Source organism: Antechinus flavipes, chromosome 1 (genome assembly GCF_016432865.1).
Source record: "Antechinus flavipes isolate AdamAnt ecotype Samford, QLD, Australia chromosome 1, AdamAnt_v2, whole genome shotgun sequence".
NCBI lineage: Eukaryota > Metazoa > Chordata > Mammalia > Dasyuromorphia > Dasyuridae > Antechinus > Antechinus flavipes.
Window position 1 is genome coordinate 254960961 of NC_067398.1, and position 16686 is coordinate 254977646.

General features: G+C 35.5%; 2 protein-coding genes across 3 annotated transcripts in view; one reads left to right on the forward strand and one right to left on the reverse strand.

Moving 5' to 3' along the window:
- The window catches only part of C1H7orf50 (chromosome 1 C7orf50 homolog), a 360775-nt gene that overhangs the window by 69102 nt on the left and 274987 nt on the right, over window positions 1-16686 (forward strand). The gene's annotated exons all lie outside the window — the stretch shown is intronic.
- Window positions 2717-8275, reverse strand: GPER1 (G protein-coupled estrogen receptor 1). The gene is made up of 2 exons (XM_052000361.1): window positions 7889-8275; window positions 2717-5494 (listed from the first exon to the last, which is right to left on the reverse strand). Exon 2 carries the CDS (start codon window positions 5034-5036, stop codon window positions 3939-3941), a length of 1098 nt encoding a protein of 365 aa, XP_051856321.1. The 5' UTR covers window positions 5037-5494; window positions 7889-8275; the 3' UTR covers window positions 2717-3938.

Below are 16686 nucleotides of genomic sequence, written 5' to 3' on the forward strand. Positions count from 1 at the left end.
CTTCCAACTGAGCAGGGTTAGTTGTTTTCTTTTGATAGTCTAGACTCCCTCAAAGAATCATAGATCTGGTAATCTTTAAACAATTTTGCAAATTCTGAACCATAAAAATTCCACTCCCTCTTCTAATTCTTTGGTTTGAGTATAAAAAGTGCTGATGGAAGCATCCACTAATAGTTTTATTTGTGACCACAGGCAAAATGTTCTTGATACCAATTGTACATATGTTGAAATTGTTTTTTGTTCTGGTCCCTGGGATCACCCCTCCCCTCAATCCCCTTTTTAGTTACTATAGTAAATATATCAGTAGCCAGTGTAAAATCACAATAGTAGGAAGTAAGAATATAAAGGGGAACATAAAAGTCACTTTAAAATACTTCCATAAATTATGGGAGCATAACAGATACTTAATAAGCTGTTCCATAAATTAGGGGAACATAGGAATCAATTCCAACTGCCTTGTAAATTAGCTGAGGCCAAATTCTAAGACTATGTGCTAAATTTGGGAAAGCCAGCTAGGCCTTAATGTAATAGCTCTTGGGTCTGTAAACACATGCAAAATGGAATGTGAATGAACTAACTATAAGTTAGTGTCGATAACTTTGAGATGATTTTGGTCTGTTAATGAACTAATAAGCCCAAAACAGCATAGATAAAAGTTGTTCTGTCTCCCACCACCAAACCCCTAGAAAAATGGACTCCACAAACTTCTGCCTCTTAAGTACTCCACCTGCTATGAGCCCATGAAGCTCAAGTGCTCCTATTCAGTCAGCTATTACATAAATGATTCCTGGTGTCCCTTTCCTTCCCTTTCTCTTCCCCATGGTGCCTGCCTCCCTCTACCACCCCATCTCCTGTCTGCTTAGCATCTCCTTGTTGACTGCCTCCATACTCATTGTATTTTATTCAAGTGAAGTATTGCTTTTCATTTGCCTCCATGATGATCTTTCTTGGAGATGTCTGTCCTGACCCAACAGAAGCCCCATTAATGGTTCCCTTCCCCTAGATCATAAAGTGGGGCCCATGGTTGAGATGATCAGATACCTCTATTGTGGATGAACATGGCGCCCCGAATCTGTGGGTAGAAAGCAAGGGCAGAGAGAGAATTTTATATCTTCCTTTCTCAGGAGGGACCATTTCAATGCTAGACTATAATAAATCAATGAACAATTCCTTACTCATCAAAGTGGAATTCCTGTGATGATAACTTTAAAATTCTTCTGTTTTTACAATTTCCTTTAGTAGGGGTGCATGCCATTACCAAGTGTATGTGGCTCATATTGGTACTCTTTTTGAGGCTATCAAAAGATATAGTACGAAGGCCATTTTTAGGACTTATTTTTAACTGCTTTGAAAAATATTAATGTGATGTTTACTTTTCTATTAGGTGACTTTTGAGGGAAATGTAGCAAAAAAGGAGGGGTCTTTCCATCTATTTCCTGGAAAGGTCTTCCAGTTGCTTTAACTTCTTAAATTCATCCTTCAAATCCTAAATCACATTTAAGCTGTATCCTGGCCTTTAAAAAGGGATGGGAGGCTCATATTTTTACATAAATTCCTATCAAAAGCCGACTACACTTCTTGTCTGCATTTCCTCTTCTTTTGTACTCTTCTCACTCTGGCTTTTGACCTTCCCACTCAACTGAAATGTCTCTTTCTGTTTATTAACTACTAAATCTGATGACTTCTCACAGTCCTTTTAGCATTCTTTATTTTTCTATAGCATTGGATACCACTTTCCTCTTGGTAAATCCCTCTTCCCTCTGTTTTCATGACACAGTTTCTTCTGATTCTCTTATTACCTGCCTGATTGTTGCTTCTTGGTCTCCTTTGCTGCATCCTTTATCCATGTTTCACCTCAAGGGTCTGTCTTTTTTTTTTTTCTTTTTTTGTTTTTTTAAATCTCTTCTTCTCTATACCTATTTCTTTGTATCCATATCTGTATATACATTGATCTATCTCTCTTTCTCTCTATTTATATACTATTTTCTCTTATGTCTAAAAGCTTTAATTGTATATTATTTTATTTACTTCAAGCCCATGGATTACATAAAACCCTATACAAGAAGAATTAAAAGAGGAAACAGACTTGTTGAATTATGAAGATTCTATGGGCCATGAATTCACCAGTGATTCTCAGTCACAATCTTGTCAAATCTATATTTGTTTGTTTGTATTTTTGGTCTTTTCAGCTGAACTGAGAAGTGTCAGGATAATGTGGCAGAGAGCTTGAAAATAGGGAAAGATGGGTTTGGGGGGGAAATTTGCACTTTACTTTTTTGTAGAACAGAAATGGCTCAGTTTAACACCTAATTATAAAGAATCATTAGTTAAAATAGTAAACTCCCTAATGGCATGTCATGGCTATGATCCATTTGAAATGCCTCTGAGTCCTCCTCTTGCAGTGAAATCCTGGTTTATTGCTATGTGATGTTTCTATTTCCGCAGTTCATCCTTCAGTCTTCCTCTGCTAAATTGCAAAAAGGCTACACCATATTGGTTGTATGATTATGTCCAGCATTTCACCCTCTCAGTTTTCTTATCTGTAAAGTGGGGATAACACTTGCACTATTTACTTTGCAGGGTTTTTGTGAGGCCATCTCTTTGAAAACCTTAAAATTTAAATATATACATAAAATTATACATATATGTATGCATCTATATACACACATACATATTAGCTGTTTTTCATGTAAGTGAAGAAACTGGGTGATACGCATTAGACATTGAACATTTTAATGAGAGTCATCTACATTATCATCATCATTATTTTAATTAACATTATTATTGCATTATTAAACCAGAAATGCCATGATATTACAGTTTCTGATAGCTATGATAAACTCCATAACAGCTCTTTCAATTTAATTCCACATTCTTCTAAATGCCAAGATTATTGTAAACATACATTGAAGAAATCAGCAACTCAGATCAGATAAACATGAGAATAGCAGGTATGTTATTTAAGGAGAAAGTTCATCCTTAATGCAAATCTAGTATACACAGGTGACTGTGACTTATCTATGAATAAGGTGGTTGGCAAAATGGGATCATGTATTTTAGAACTGATGGCCCTTCTAAGAGAGATTACGGTATTTAAATGTGTCTAGCAATATGTCTCACTGTAGCACTAGTCATGTGTCAAAGTATGTAGCAGTAGATTATAAATCATGGGACTTGATTTTCCACCATGACATCAAATTTAGAATATTTCAAACAGACTAGCCAGAAGTCTTCATGTTTATTACATAAAGTGGCAGATTTATTCTCAGTAGGCTGTTTCCATTTAAAGAGCTACATCTCCACAGAAACTTCTTAATAAACCTAAGTTTTCCCATTTGCTGTTTTGGCAGTTTTCTCTTAAAGGGAGGAATGAGAGTCCATGTGAAGAGTAGCAAAACGTTATGATTTTGTCATGTGTTGATTCTTCTTTGCCATAGGAAAACATGCCATGATGTTTATCTTATCTTTACTTATCACTAAGGCTGTCTATGAACCATATGCAATTAGAGAGAGCTTTTTAGGGCGTGTTCTTTAGTAACCCCAATTATAATCAAGTAAACTTGTCCAAAATTTACACATCAAAGCCGATATATAGTAGCATCTAGACCACCATTCCTAAATTTTTTTTTGCCCCAGGAACCCCTTTCAACAAAAATCATTTGTTGTGAACCCCAGAGTAATTTAATATTCTTCTCATAATATCTACAATTATTTAATGTTTTAGGTGCCACTGAAGAATTAAGAACTCCTTGGAACATCATTAAGAACTCTCAAAAGTTCCCAAGCCACTAAATGGGAACTACTGATCTAGACAACATTAGAAACCTATGAGACGAAAAGAAATATTTGTGTTTTTCCCTTTTCCTAGCTATATATGCATTTGTTAGTGGCACACTGTTTTGTTCTACATTGATGAAAAAAATTTCACCATTGTCTATTTATACAGCACTGCTAAATTTTACTTCTGTCTGCTCACTGCTCTCAGGGATGACTGACTTGAGGGCAGCATGACAGAAACGATTTAGGGCTGACAAGTTGCTTTTCTGTTCAATGTACAGCCTTAGTTTTTCTCTAAACGTTTCCCCAAGAAAGCTGTAGATAAGTGGGTTTAAGCAGCTATTGGAAAAAGCTGCTAAGTTAACTATGTGTCCAGTTAAAGGGTAGGCATGGCGAAAAGACTGTTTGCATGAAGAAATAGCTGGCTCTTTTCTCTGCAAGAGGTGTACGCTAATAAAGACGTTTTCAGGTAGCCAGCAGATAAAGAAAACCAGGACCACGGCAACAATCATTCGGAGGGCCTTCTGCCTCCGCAAGCGCAGGCTCCGATGCTTGTGAGCCTTGATGAGCACTCGTACAATGAGTGAGTAACAGAGACCAATGATGGCAAAGGGAATAATGAACCCCAAGGTAATCTCGAGCCACTGGATTTCTTTCACGTCGGCAAAGCAAAAGCACACCTCTTCTGTGTGCTGCAAATGGACTGCTGTGAAAGGCACCAGGGTAGCAGAGATGGAGGCCATCCAGATGAGGCCGCAGCTCAGCCGCGCGTGGTGTTTGGTGCGAAAAAGGCTGGATCGCATGACCTTCGCTAGGGCGATGTATCGGTCAAAGCTCATCCACGTGAGAAAGAAAATGCTGCTGTACATGTTAATTTGCAGGAACAGAGACATGAAGGTGCAGAGGATTGTGATGTCGTAGTACTTCTCATCAAGGTTAAATACTTCTATCAAGGAGTCGGCCACCAGGATAAGGTCTGCCGCTGCCAAGTTGATAAAGTACAGGTCAGGGATTGTCATCTTTTCACGAAAGCTGATGTTCACAACTAGAATGAGTATGTTTCCTACAAAGCCAATGGGGAAGAGGAAGATCGTGTAGAGACACGAGAGGAAGAGACCAATGACATACTGTTGGTGTTCATATTGGTTGTTGGTTCGTTGGAAAGGGTCAGTTTCATTGAGCAGGTGTGATCTGTTCAGTTCAAAGGATGTACTGTTGTAATCCCCAGGTGACAGGGTACCTGCATAATAAACTTCCATGGTAAAAGCTCTTGTGACAGATTACATAAGTATTGCTATTCTTGTAAATGCTCAGTACAAGCTAAATTTTTATGACTTTCCAAAAGCTTCACGAAAGTCTGTTTTGAGTATTAGGTATATCTGATGCATCTTCAGAAGGAAAATAATACCTATCTCCAGGCTGAGAATAGTCAGTATTGAGTAAAGTCAGGGGAATCTTGCCATAAGTAATCTTTCCAGGTTTTTGAGTTTACTGGTTGCAAAAAGATTATTCATTGGTTACCAAGTAAGGGAAAAATGGATGAGATAGTAGGCTTTAAATTAGAAAGCCTTTAAAGCTGGAATCCCATAGATGGTTTTTCTGGCTGTTTTTAATTTTAAAGGTAATTATGGAATCCTTAATTTTTCTTCCTGGTGTTTTCTTCTTGTGTAATTTTTAGATGTCATTGCCATTTGATGTTTCTTGACTATATGGAAACCTGAGAGGAGTAAATAGAAAAATGTTACCTTCTCATCTCTAGCTGAGGCTTGGTTTAAATACCAGTGTACTTCTCTTAAAGGAATGGTTTGCTGCTAGCCAGTTCAGTCTAGAACAGTGTATGACACAGAAAGTTAAATAAAGACCAGAGCTTTTTGTCATATAATGTTGGAAAGATGGTTTATATTGAAAGTGTACTGAAGGATTATGAAGCAAATGTGGTCTTTTTTTTCCTTACAGACTTGAAATGCTGCTTAATCTGAGCTGAAAAAGAGTCAGTTAAAGTGATTCATCTTTCTTTTATGCCACTTATTTTTTGTTTTTATAGCCAAAATAGTATGCTTGTTAAAGAGCATGACTATTTGAGTAGGAAAACCTTAGGAAAACTACTACCACAGGCAGAGGAAATTAACTTGGTTTAATCAGCTGGTGGTGAATCAAAGAGAATGGGAAGGGGAAAAAAACCAACTTTTATTAAGGATAAGATAGCATAGCTAGGGAATTTAACATGAAACAAAATTAAACCTTTTACATTTTAGTTTCTTTTTCAACAGAATATGGAGAAGATTTTGCTTTTTGACTATGAGGTTCTGTGCTGAAACTGAAACAGTGGAGTTTTATCATACAGAATGAAGTAAATTTGACCTTGGAGAACTTAAAAAAAAATAAAATAAAACAACTTAATCCTAATAATTTAAAAATGAAATGCCATTAGCAAGTCAGGTCACTAAAAGTAATTGTGCCTTATAATGCCATTTTTAAACCAGTAAGTATGCTTTCTTGTAAATGGCTTTTTAATAGCACTCATCTGTCACATAACATGGTTAGATGCTTCTTCTATACTTATCCTCATTTAGCTACATTTTAAAGCTTGTGTTTTTCCCTAAGTTTCTTAAGAATGAAATACTTTTTTTAGTTTATCAATTTATATCTAAATGATGATTATCAGAATTTTTGTTTTAATATACTATCATTTGATTTCATAACTTTTCCAAAGTTATGTGAGAAATGTTTATTTTTTAATTTAAAGTAAATTAAATTAACTTATTTTGTTGTAAGAAATTTTTTGGACATTCCTTACTCTATTGAGATTTTCCAAAATTGGGTTGAGATTAATTTTCTTACAGCTTAAGGTAAGTTTTGAAATAACAATCAAAGCTTACCAATACACAGCTAGTCACAAATAGTATAGACTAGCTGTGTATTGGTAAGCTTTGATTGTTATTTCAAAATATTCAACAGCCTTTGTTTGGCTTAAGTTAATAAAGATCTGTTGACTTAATATGTCACATAAATTTGTCTTTATTAGGTTTTTTTTTAACTTCATTCATTCTTGGGTAGATAATCCTTGTTTGAACTAAGGATAAAACTATAACTGTTCTGCACTTGCATTCTGGTCACAATATTTAAAAAATATTTTTTGCATTTAGTTTCATTTTCAAAACTTTTTAAAAATTTCTTGTTCTTTTTAAACATTTGAAAGATTTTAGCTTTTGTTCCAGAAGAAATTTCTTTGCAAATTCTTTAAGGATTTCATTTGTTCTCATACCCATATTTGCTAAATATACATTCTGAAAAAAAAGAATTCTTTATTATTTTCATATATTTAGAGTCTTTGGATTCTCAAATTAGTATTAGTTTTATGATAATTAAATGAAAATAAAAATAAATCAAGTATTAAATTTATTACTATACCAGTATTCCCATAAAAATTGACAGCATATTTATAAATATATAAACCTTCATGACTCTTTTAAAATTTGATATCAAATTATTTATGTTTCAAATCTCTACTGGTTGCACAGTTCAGGAGAAATTAGACCAGATCTTTATCAGCTCCATTAACCTGGTAATTTCTGACATTGATTTGCATTTGCTTGATTTATTTCTTTCAAAAAGAATATTAATCAACCTATTATTTTTGATAGTTGGCAAGCTTTTTTATTGAAAGAATGAGTAAAGTACTATAATACAGCCTACAATCTTTGTAATCCTATTTCCTGGAAGTGTGATATATTGTTCCTTGAATGAAATATGCCATAATGCTTTGTAATTTTATTTATGGCATGCTTTATAAAAATTACCTTAGTGCAAACCTTTATTTACTGTCAGCAAGTCAGGAAAATTTCTCTCTACAGAGCAAAATTTTGCTTTTATCATTCAAATTGCTGTGCATGCCTGGAATTTTAGGTAGCCTCTCTCCCATCGAAAATGTTAACTATACCAAGAGGAAATACCAGTTCCTGAAGTAATAAAAGGGGAGGGTTGTCTAACAAACAATTAAAAAATCAAACCAGAGGAAAGTATACTCATTTTACATGCAAACACAAATCTTTTGGAAAAGCCTCCAAAGAAACATTTGCTTTTACAAAGGACACTCAGAATTGAGTTTTACCTGAGGAAGTGCAGTAGTCCATCGCATACATGTGTTTGTTCAAAGCAGACTCCCTTTGTCTTCATGGTCTGTACTTTTGTGTACCTTTCCAGGATTAGTTTGTTCACCTAGGCTGGGACGGGAACAAGATGCTGGCTTAACTTTTCTGGAGAGTGGTTGGAATGATAAATTGGCTGTATTGGATGCTACTTGTTGAATAATTCAGTAGCAGCAAGTAGACAGAAGAAGAGCACCACACCACTATTGAAACCTGGTTAAAAGTATTACTCTGAGTAAGTGACTGTCATTGTTCTTGATAGCAGATGCAGATCTTGCTGCCTGTCCTTGGCAACAAAACAGGGCTTTATAGATTTCCCAGGGTCCTTCTAATTTGTGTTCAGCTGAAGTGGTGCTGAACAGGCTTCCTTTTAAGGCTAAAATTAACCATTTTTCTGCTGGTTTTTTTTTAAAAAATATAATGTATTCATAGAAATTTATTTTTCATATTTCTGGCAACAAATTTAAATGTCTAACTAAGACTAGTTAGGCATTTAAAAAGTGAGTTTCCAGGTAATTTCTCTTTCCTGAATACTTAACCATCCCTCTACTTACACAATATTAAACTCCAACAGCCTCTACCCTACTTCAGGCCGTTAGTACTCCCTGCCTGGAGTGCTGTTAATTGGTTTTCTTTCCATCAATTTTTCCACTCCCTAATCCATCTCCAACACATTTGCTAGACTAATATTCCTAAAGCATCGAACTGATCATGACATTCTCATCGTCAAGAAGCTTCCATGGCTCCTAGTTGCCTCTGAACTGTTTCTTCCATTCTTTTATAAAGGCTGACATTATCCTATTTCTTTTCACATGTCTTATTCTAGCCAACTCTGCTGTTGTTCAGAGTACAGGACTTTATATTTCCTACCTGCAAAGCTTAGGTATAAACTCCCCCACCCCGACCCCCATTCCTATTGTTTGGAATGTTCTCCATCTCCAGCCTCCTTTTGGGCATCTATAAATATAACCTATATTCAAGACCTTTTTTATCCCCTATCCTAGTTGTTAGGGTGCTTCCACTTTTTCTGACATTGCTTTGTATCTCCTCTGTATATATTTCATACATATAAATTAGCATGTATACATATTGTTCCAGTCAATAGAATATAAACTTCTTGGAGGCAGGGACAGTTTTGTAATTGTCTGCATGTCCTCACTGTCTAGCACACAGCACAGTACTTACTAGATACTTAATTAAGTACGTGTTGACTTGAATGCCACTTGTCCTTTATAGAATTATTTTATATTTATCATTATTTGTTTAAATATTTATGTTTGTATCTGATTTTAAATGCACACTTCAAATATTCTTATCTGTTTAGGTAGTAGTTTTTGTCTATATAGAAAATTTAATCTCATACTGTAGCAAAAAAAGATTAATCTTTGGGAAATCACATGTAAATTGATCAAAGTAGTTTCACTATCCAAATAATTTTGGACTTCCTCACATCATCTCATTTCATTTTCAGTTGAATCCTTGATCTGTTCTATAGTGATATTTGCTTAGAACAACCAACCTGATACATTTACAACACGTTTCTTCCCCCACACTTCCCTTCCTTTATCCAGAACTGTTAAGAAGCATTTTTAATAGCATTATATAGTCAGAGAATCAGTTTTGCTTCAGAAATAGCCAGTATGTCTAAATAGGCTTGTTTTTCTCATCTCTAAAAGGAATTGAGCTGACATTTCTCAGTACCCCACCTACTGGTTGATGGAGTCCTGGGGAAAGAGGCAGTTAGTTCAAACCTTGTCAGACAGGAAGGGAAAATCCCCATAGGATTGTAGAATATTATATTAAGAAATTTTGTGTTTGGAATTCCTTGACCTGAAATCTTAAAGGCTCATTTAGTTCATCAACTAAACCAAGTCAAATACCCTATAGGTAACTATTTAATTTTAATATTTAGCTATAATTTGTACTATTTTTATCCTCCACCTCTTTTCCATGCTTCTTTCTCAACTCTTTGATTTGAGTTAAATTATGGTTATATCTTTAAAACCCGTGCAGTGATGAGATTATGAAATCTTTAATTGTACATGTTTAATAATGCAGTTTGTCACAGCATTAATGAAGAGTACAGGAGAAAAACTATTTTCCAAGAGAATAAAGCATTGGCAAAATGTAAATGTAATAACATACACAAATTTAATATGTATTATATTGTATGATACATGTGTCATTCAATCATTTCAATCATGTCTAACTCTTCAAGGCCCTATCTGGAATTTTCTTGGCAAAGATACTGAAGTGCTTTGCTATTTCCTTCTCCAACTCATTTTACAGATGAGGAAACTGAGGCAGATAGGATTAAGTGACTTTTCCAGGGTATCATATCTAGAAAGTATCTGAGATGGGATTTGAGCTCAGATATTCCTGACTCCACGAGTGGCACTCTAGCCAGTGCATCATCTAATTATACATACACACATATGTATGTATATTTAAAGTATATGTGTATGTATACACTTTCTCTCTCACACACACACACACACACACACACACATACACAGTTATAGTACTCAGTGGTGCTAAAACCTGTGGAAGAAACCTGGATAAGAAAAGTCATAGCAGGGACACCTATTGGAGGAGCTGCTGTATGAAAGGTAATTAGACTTAATCTCTTTGGCTACAAGTGACAAAAATGGGAACAACCAGGAGAAGATGAAAGAGACCCAAGAGGCAAAAACTTCCTAACAATTAGAGCTGTCCAGATTGAGAGTGGGTTACCCTGGAAACTAGTAGTTTCACTTTACCAAAATGTTTTATGTAGAACATCATCATCATCACCATCATCATTATCATCACCATCTGACAGAGTATTTTTTAATTTTACAAAGTATCTCACAGACATTGTCTCATTTTAACCTTATAACCTCATTTCTGATAGGTGTTTTCCTCCCTTTATAAGTGAGGAATGATGAAGCTCTGAGAAACTGGATAATTTACCTGTTTTTGAGTCTCTGAGGTAGGTTTGGAACTCAGGTCTTCCTGACTCCAAGCCATAACAGTATCTCCTATACCACACAGCAGGATTGCTCATCCAGTATTTTGTAAAAGAGTGTTTTTGTTCAAGTACAGGTTAGAGGACAGAGTCTTCAAAGTTCCATCTAACTTCCCAGATGTCACAATTCTGATTCTCCATATCCTTCTCCCTTTATGTTTCCTTGGATGTTTGCTCCATGTCTTCTCTTGAGCAGCCTTGTAGTATAATAACTAGTGAGCTAGATCTCAGAGCCAAGAAGAGGAGTGCTGATTGGCAAAGAAGATGAAGATTTTGCACCTTGAAATTCCTATAGCATTACAGGTCCAGTCCTTATACCTGCACAACTTGCTCCACTGGCTAGTCTTGAGAATGAAACATAAAATTGAACAAGTTTGTGAGTTCAAGTTTAAAAAGATTTGAGACTTCTTAAACACATCAACTTATTCACATGTATATAGTGTAGTTAGGTTAGCATAGTAGAACCTTGAGTTTACAGAGGACTTAGGTTCAGATGCTGACTACACTCCCCTGACTTTGTGACTTTAGGCAAATCATTTAATTTCTCTTTGCCTCAGTTTCCTTGCTTTTTCTTATTGCTATACTGTGAGTTCTTAACCTTTTTGTGTCTTAGACCCCTTTGGTAAACTGAGGAAACCTCCTTTAAGTGAGTAACCCCAAATATTTAGAGTTTCAAAGAAACCAATTAAATTGAAACAGTTATCAGAATATTATATGCTTTATACCATATGGAATTACTAATGGAATGCAGGGGTTGCGAAATTAAGATTTTTTAAAAATATATTTGATTTGCATACCTATTATTTTTATATGACCATATACCTGGGATTATGTAAAAATTTATTGGGTGAAAAGGGGTCACAAGTAGAAAAAGTTTAAGAATCCCTACTCTGTACCATCTAGCTTAGTGAATTTTTAGCTTCCACAGATTCAATAATTGATTCTTTGTTGGTGATTCTCAAATCTATTTATCTAGCTCTAATACCTCTCTTGAATTAGTCAACAAATGCTGATTGGGTATGTTCTGTAGACATCGTAAACACAACATATTCCAAACAGTTCATTGTATTTCCTCCCAAGCATTCCCCTATTCCTAGATCCCTTTTAATGTTGGAAATATCTCTGAGATCCTCCCAGTCATACAAGATCTCATTGTATAATAAATATAAGATGGAATATAAGATGAAACAACTTCGTAAGTTCAAGTGTTAAGTTTCACCTCTAAGATCCTACCATCTTACAAGATCACAGCCTCCTTGTCAGCCTCAACTCTTCAGCCATAAGTACCTCGCATGGACTCTCTATTCTCTTAGTACCACAGCCTCTCCTTTCTGGGCCTCCTTTTCTTAGCTGATAGAAACATCACACTGGCTCAGACTTCATCATTTCGCGCTGGAGTCATTGCAGTGACCCACTAGCGGATTTTCCTGCCAACTTTCCCTCCCTTCTCCCCCTCCCTGCCCCCCCCCCCCCCTTATGCCATCTTCTTTGCTGCGAAGGTCATGGCTCACTGCTACCTCCAGAATCAAATATCAAGTTCTGACAGCCTCCTTTTTGGTCTTCTTCATCTTTTTCTTCTAAGTACTTGATGACACAGTGACAACAGCCTTCTTGCTGATCCTTATAAAGAACTTCCATCTCTCTATGCTATACCTTCCTCTCTTCCTTTTCAGTGGCTCTATCCCATGCTTAGAATTTTCCTTGCTCATCTTTTCTTCCTGGCTTTTTTCAAGATTCAACTCAAATCCTCCTTTCCATGAAACACTTTTCCTGGTCACACTCACTGCCAATACCCTTCCCTATTTACACTCTGTATATCTTTTTTTGTTCACAGTTCTTTGCATGTCATCTCTCTCTTCTTGAGGACAGAGACCATGTTTCTCATTTTCTCTGTATCCCTAGCACTTTTTGCAATGCTTAGCACATAGGAAGAACTTAATATATTCTTTTTGATGAGGAGGGAAAATTAGATGATCTCTGAAGTACCTCCTAGCACTTAAATTTTATGACCTTATATATTTATATGTGTATGTATCTCTTCCACATATACTAAAATATGCCTACGTATTATGTCATATCACATATAGAACACATACCATATCTTGTCACAAAATCTTATTATTTATTTGTATTAATAAAATATTAAATCCAGTTATTAATTTTTAAATAAAAATTCAATGAATAATATGAAGCACATTTGATTTGGGCCATTTTTTTGGACAGTTTTGAACATTAGATTATTCTAGTGTTAAAAATGCCTGAAAAACCATTTTGATAGCAGTCATGAAAAAGTACAAATTCCTCTTGCTATTAAAAAAAATAACTTTGCCAACTTTTTAAACAGCTAAGTTACTTAAAAATAGATATTGCACATATGTTTTGAAGAAATTGCTTTACACAGTAAAGCATATGATTGTATTTTAAGAATATTTTATTCTAAAGTTTTTAATAGTTTCTGACTATTATTATCTTACAGATTTTTCCATTTCCATAGTTGTGGGTAATGTTGGTCTAATATTATAGGTGCATCCTGATATATGCAATAAAGTGTTTCTGGCATTATCAGACTATTAAGGATAGAAGAAATCTAAAAAGTTATCTGTCCCATTTCTCTCTTTTTGTAGATCAGGAAATTGAAACCCAGGAAAGTTACATGTCTTGCCCAAGGTCACATAGTAGGAAAGATTTCTATTTCTTCTCATTCTAAGTTAAGTGCTTTCTTCACTTTGCCATAATTTAAAAACAATCTATGTCAATTGAATCATTTTAAGTGTATAGGTTAGTCACTGTTTAAAAGAACCCTTTAATTATAATCATTAGTTTTGTGAGCCCTTTTGGAACAGATTCATAATTACTCAAAAGAATTTAGTCTGACCAAGTGGATAAAGAATTCCAAATATAAGAAAGAAAGGAAGGAGGGACAGAAGGGGGGAGGAAGGAAAGAAAGAAAGAAGGAGCAAACAAACACACTGGTTTTGTGATCCCAAGCAAAACACTTAACCTCTTAGTAACTAACACAAACAAGGAATTCTCTCTAGACTGTTAAGTTTCAGAGCAGGTGAGGCCTGCATTGGTGGAAGGAGTTGCCTCCTCCAGTATAATCACAGGTCCAGTAAAAACAAAAACAAAGCAAAACTTTTAAGTAGATTTCTACTAGTAAGTAATTAAGAAGTGACTATAGCCACTTATGAATGCAAATCACAATTTATTTAAGGTAAATAGGAATGAATGCTGACATCATTGAGTTTACTGTCTCTAAAATTATGAAACAGGACTGGAGCTGAATGGTATCTCCTTGTGGAAAGGGAAATTGATGAAAAATATTAATGGGCTAGCAAATTTTCTGAGCTGTCTTGAATCTCCACCTGCCAATTAATGGGACATTTTTGTGCCATGGACATCTGAAACTCAACATGTCCGAAACAGAACTCATTATCTTTCTCCCCAAATCCTCCCCAATTCCTAACTTTGCTGTTACTATTGAAGGTACCACCATCTTTCCAATCACCCAGGCTTGTTTTCCTTGGTGTCTCATCATTTCTCACCCTCTTTATCTAATCTGTTGGCAGGGTCTGTTGATTTTATTTTCATAATGTTCCTTGTATGTGTCCTCTTCTCTCACCTGGTGCTGCCCCAGTCATGCAGACTTTCATTCCCTCACTCCTGGACCATTGTAAAAGCCTACTACCATCTGCATGACTTGAGGCTTTCTGTACTGTAGACTATCCTCCGCTCAGCTGTCAAGGTGATCTTAGATTTCAGGTCTGAACATCTCACTTCACTACCCAGTTAATTCTAGTGGCTCTCTATTACTTCCAGAATCAAATATAAAATCTTCAGTTTGTCATTCAAAATCCTTTGTAATTCATCTCCCCCCCACCCTCAGTCTTCTTATATCTCTCCCAACCCAGTACTCTGCCTTGCCAGCAATACTGCCCTCCTTGCTGTTCCTCCAAAAAGTCCAATAATTTTCATTGGCTGATTTCCTCTCTCTCCCTCTATACTACCTCCTTCCTTTCTTTCTCCCTCCCCCATCATGTGTGGAACACTTTCTCTTTATTTCCACTTTCTGGCTTTCCTGGCTTTCTTCAAGTCCCAATTAAAATTCTGTCACTCACAGGAATCCTTTCTGAATCCCTCCTTCCCCCTGTTGATGATTTTCAATTTATCCTATATATAGCTTATTTGTATGCAGTTTTTTGCATCTTATCTCCTCAGTTAGACTGTGAGCTCTTTGAGAGCAGGGACCTTTTTGTGATTTTTTTTTTGGGGGGGGGTATCCTTAGTACTTAGCACATAGTGCTTAGCACACAGGCACTCAGTCAATTATTTATTGACTATCTGATTGCATGGTCTGTTTCAGATTGTGATAAGAGTTATAAACAAGAGTTAAATTGAGATTGGATTGGATAAATAAGAAGAGTTCTCAGGAGAACTATTACTAGAGGGCTTTGCTGCTATAGAGATGAAGTCCTTACAAAAAAGAATTGCTCATTTGCAAAAGACTTTCTTCCTTAAGGGAAGCAGCTTAGTGCAGTAGAGAGAACTGGGTTAAAAATCCCATTTTTTATTCCCTGCTATCTGTGTAACCTTGAGCAAGCCATGTTGGAACTCAAGTTTCCTTGGCTAAGAAAAAAGTGGGAGTGGGAACAGAATTGATCAGTTAACCTTCAAGATTCCTCTTTTGCTTTAAATCTATGATCTTCTGATCTTTAGAAGGCGTATTTTAGAGGAAAATAGTCTTTTTAAAAAAAACATTTTCATTTTATATCTTTTGTTTACACTTAAATTTCCCTTTGTATCCTTTCTTCTTTCTCTCACCCTTTCCCCTTGATCATCCCTTATAAAAAAATAATTTCTTCAAAAGAAAGAAGGTTAGAAGAGGGGGAAAAAAATAAAAAAAATCTAATCAATACATTAAAAAAAAATCTGACCATAAATATAATGTTCCATATCCAAAGGACCCCGCCCCACCCTTTTCCAATATTTGCAAAGGATTTTTGTGTGTTTGTGTGTGGGAGGCCAACCTTGGTTTTTTAAATTTCTCAGTGTTCATTTTTGATTGTTTTGTGGTGGTTGTTCTACTGAAACTGTTACATGTTGTTTTCTTGCCTCTTATTTCTCTTTGCATCAGTTCAGGCAAATCTTTCCATACTTCTCTATTCATCATAGTCATCAATTTTTTAATAGCACAGTAATATTCCATTATATTTATTTTGTTTATTCACTTACACATCTTATTTATCCAACACCACACTTGGTTCATCCATTCCCTAGTTGATTGGCATCTTTTTTTTTTTTTTTTTCCAAAAAACACTTTATTTCTGAAAAATATTCCCTTGCCACTCAGGATCAGGCCTTATCCCATCTTTATTCCATCTCATATTTTGCTAAATATTGAAACTGTGTCCCACATGAATATAGTCTATGTAGGACAAGGTTACACGTTATTACATAAATATTTATTTTGGAATAGAATGGTTTGAGCCTATGTTGCTTTCTTCAGAACCACCCAGGATATCAATCTCTGCCAAGAACAGTGGAATCTCTAATTATGACCATTTGTTTTGCCAAGCCTGGAAACAAGTGGGCTAAGTTGAAGGGTATTCTGGCAGCAACACTACTGAATTTCCTTCCGTTTGTGCTCAGCACTTAAAATTAAACCCATTTTAATTGGTGTTGGGCTTTTATCAGAACAGTAGCAGACTCTCTTTTGTGGTAAGAAGCAATTAGTCTCTAATTGCCATCTTTGAA

What these genes read in the sequence shown, in the direction of transcription:
- GPER1 (XM_052000361.1), bottom strand. Translation starts at nt 5,036, where the DNA reads ATGGAAGTTTATTATGCAGGTACCCTGTCACCTGGGGATTACAACAGT.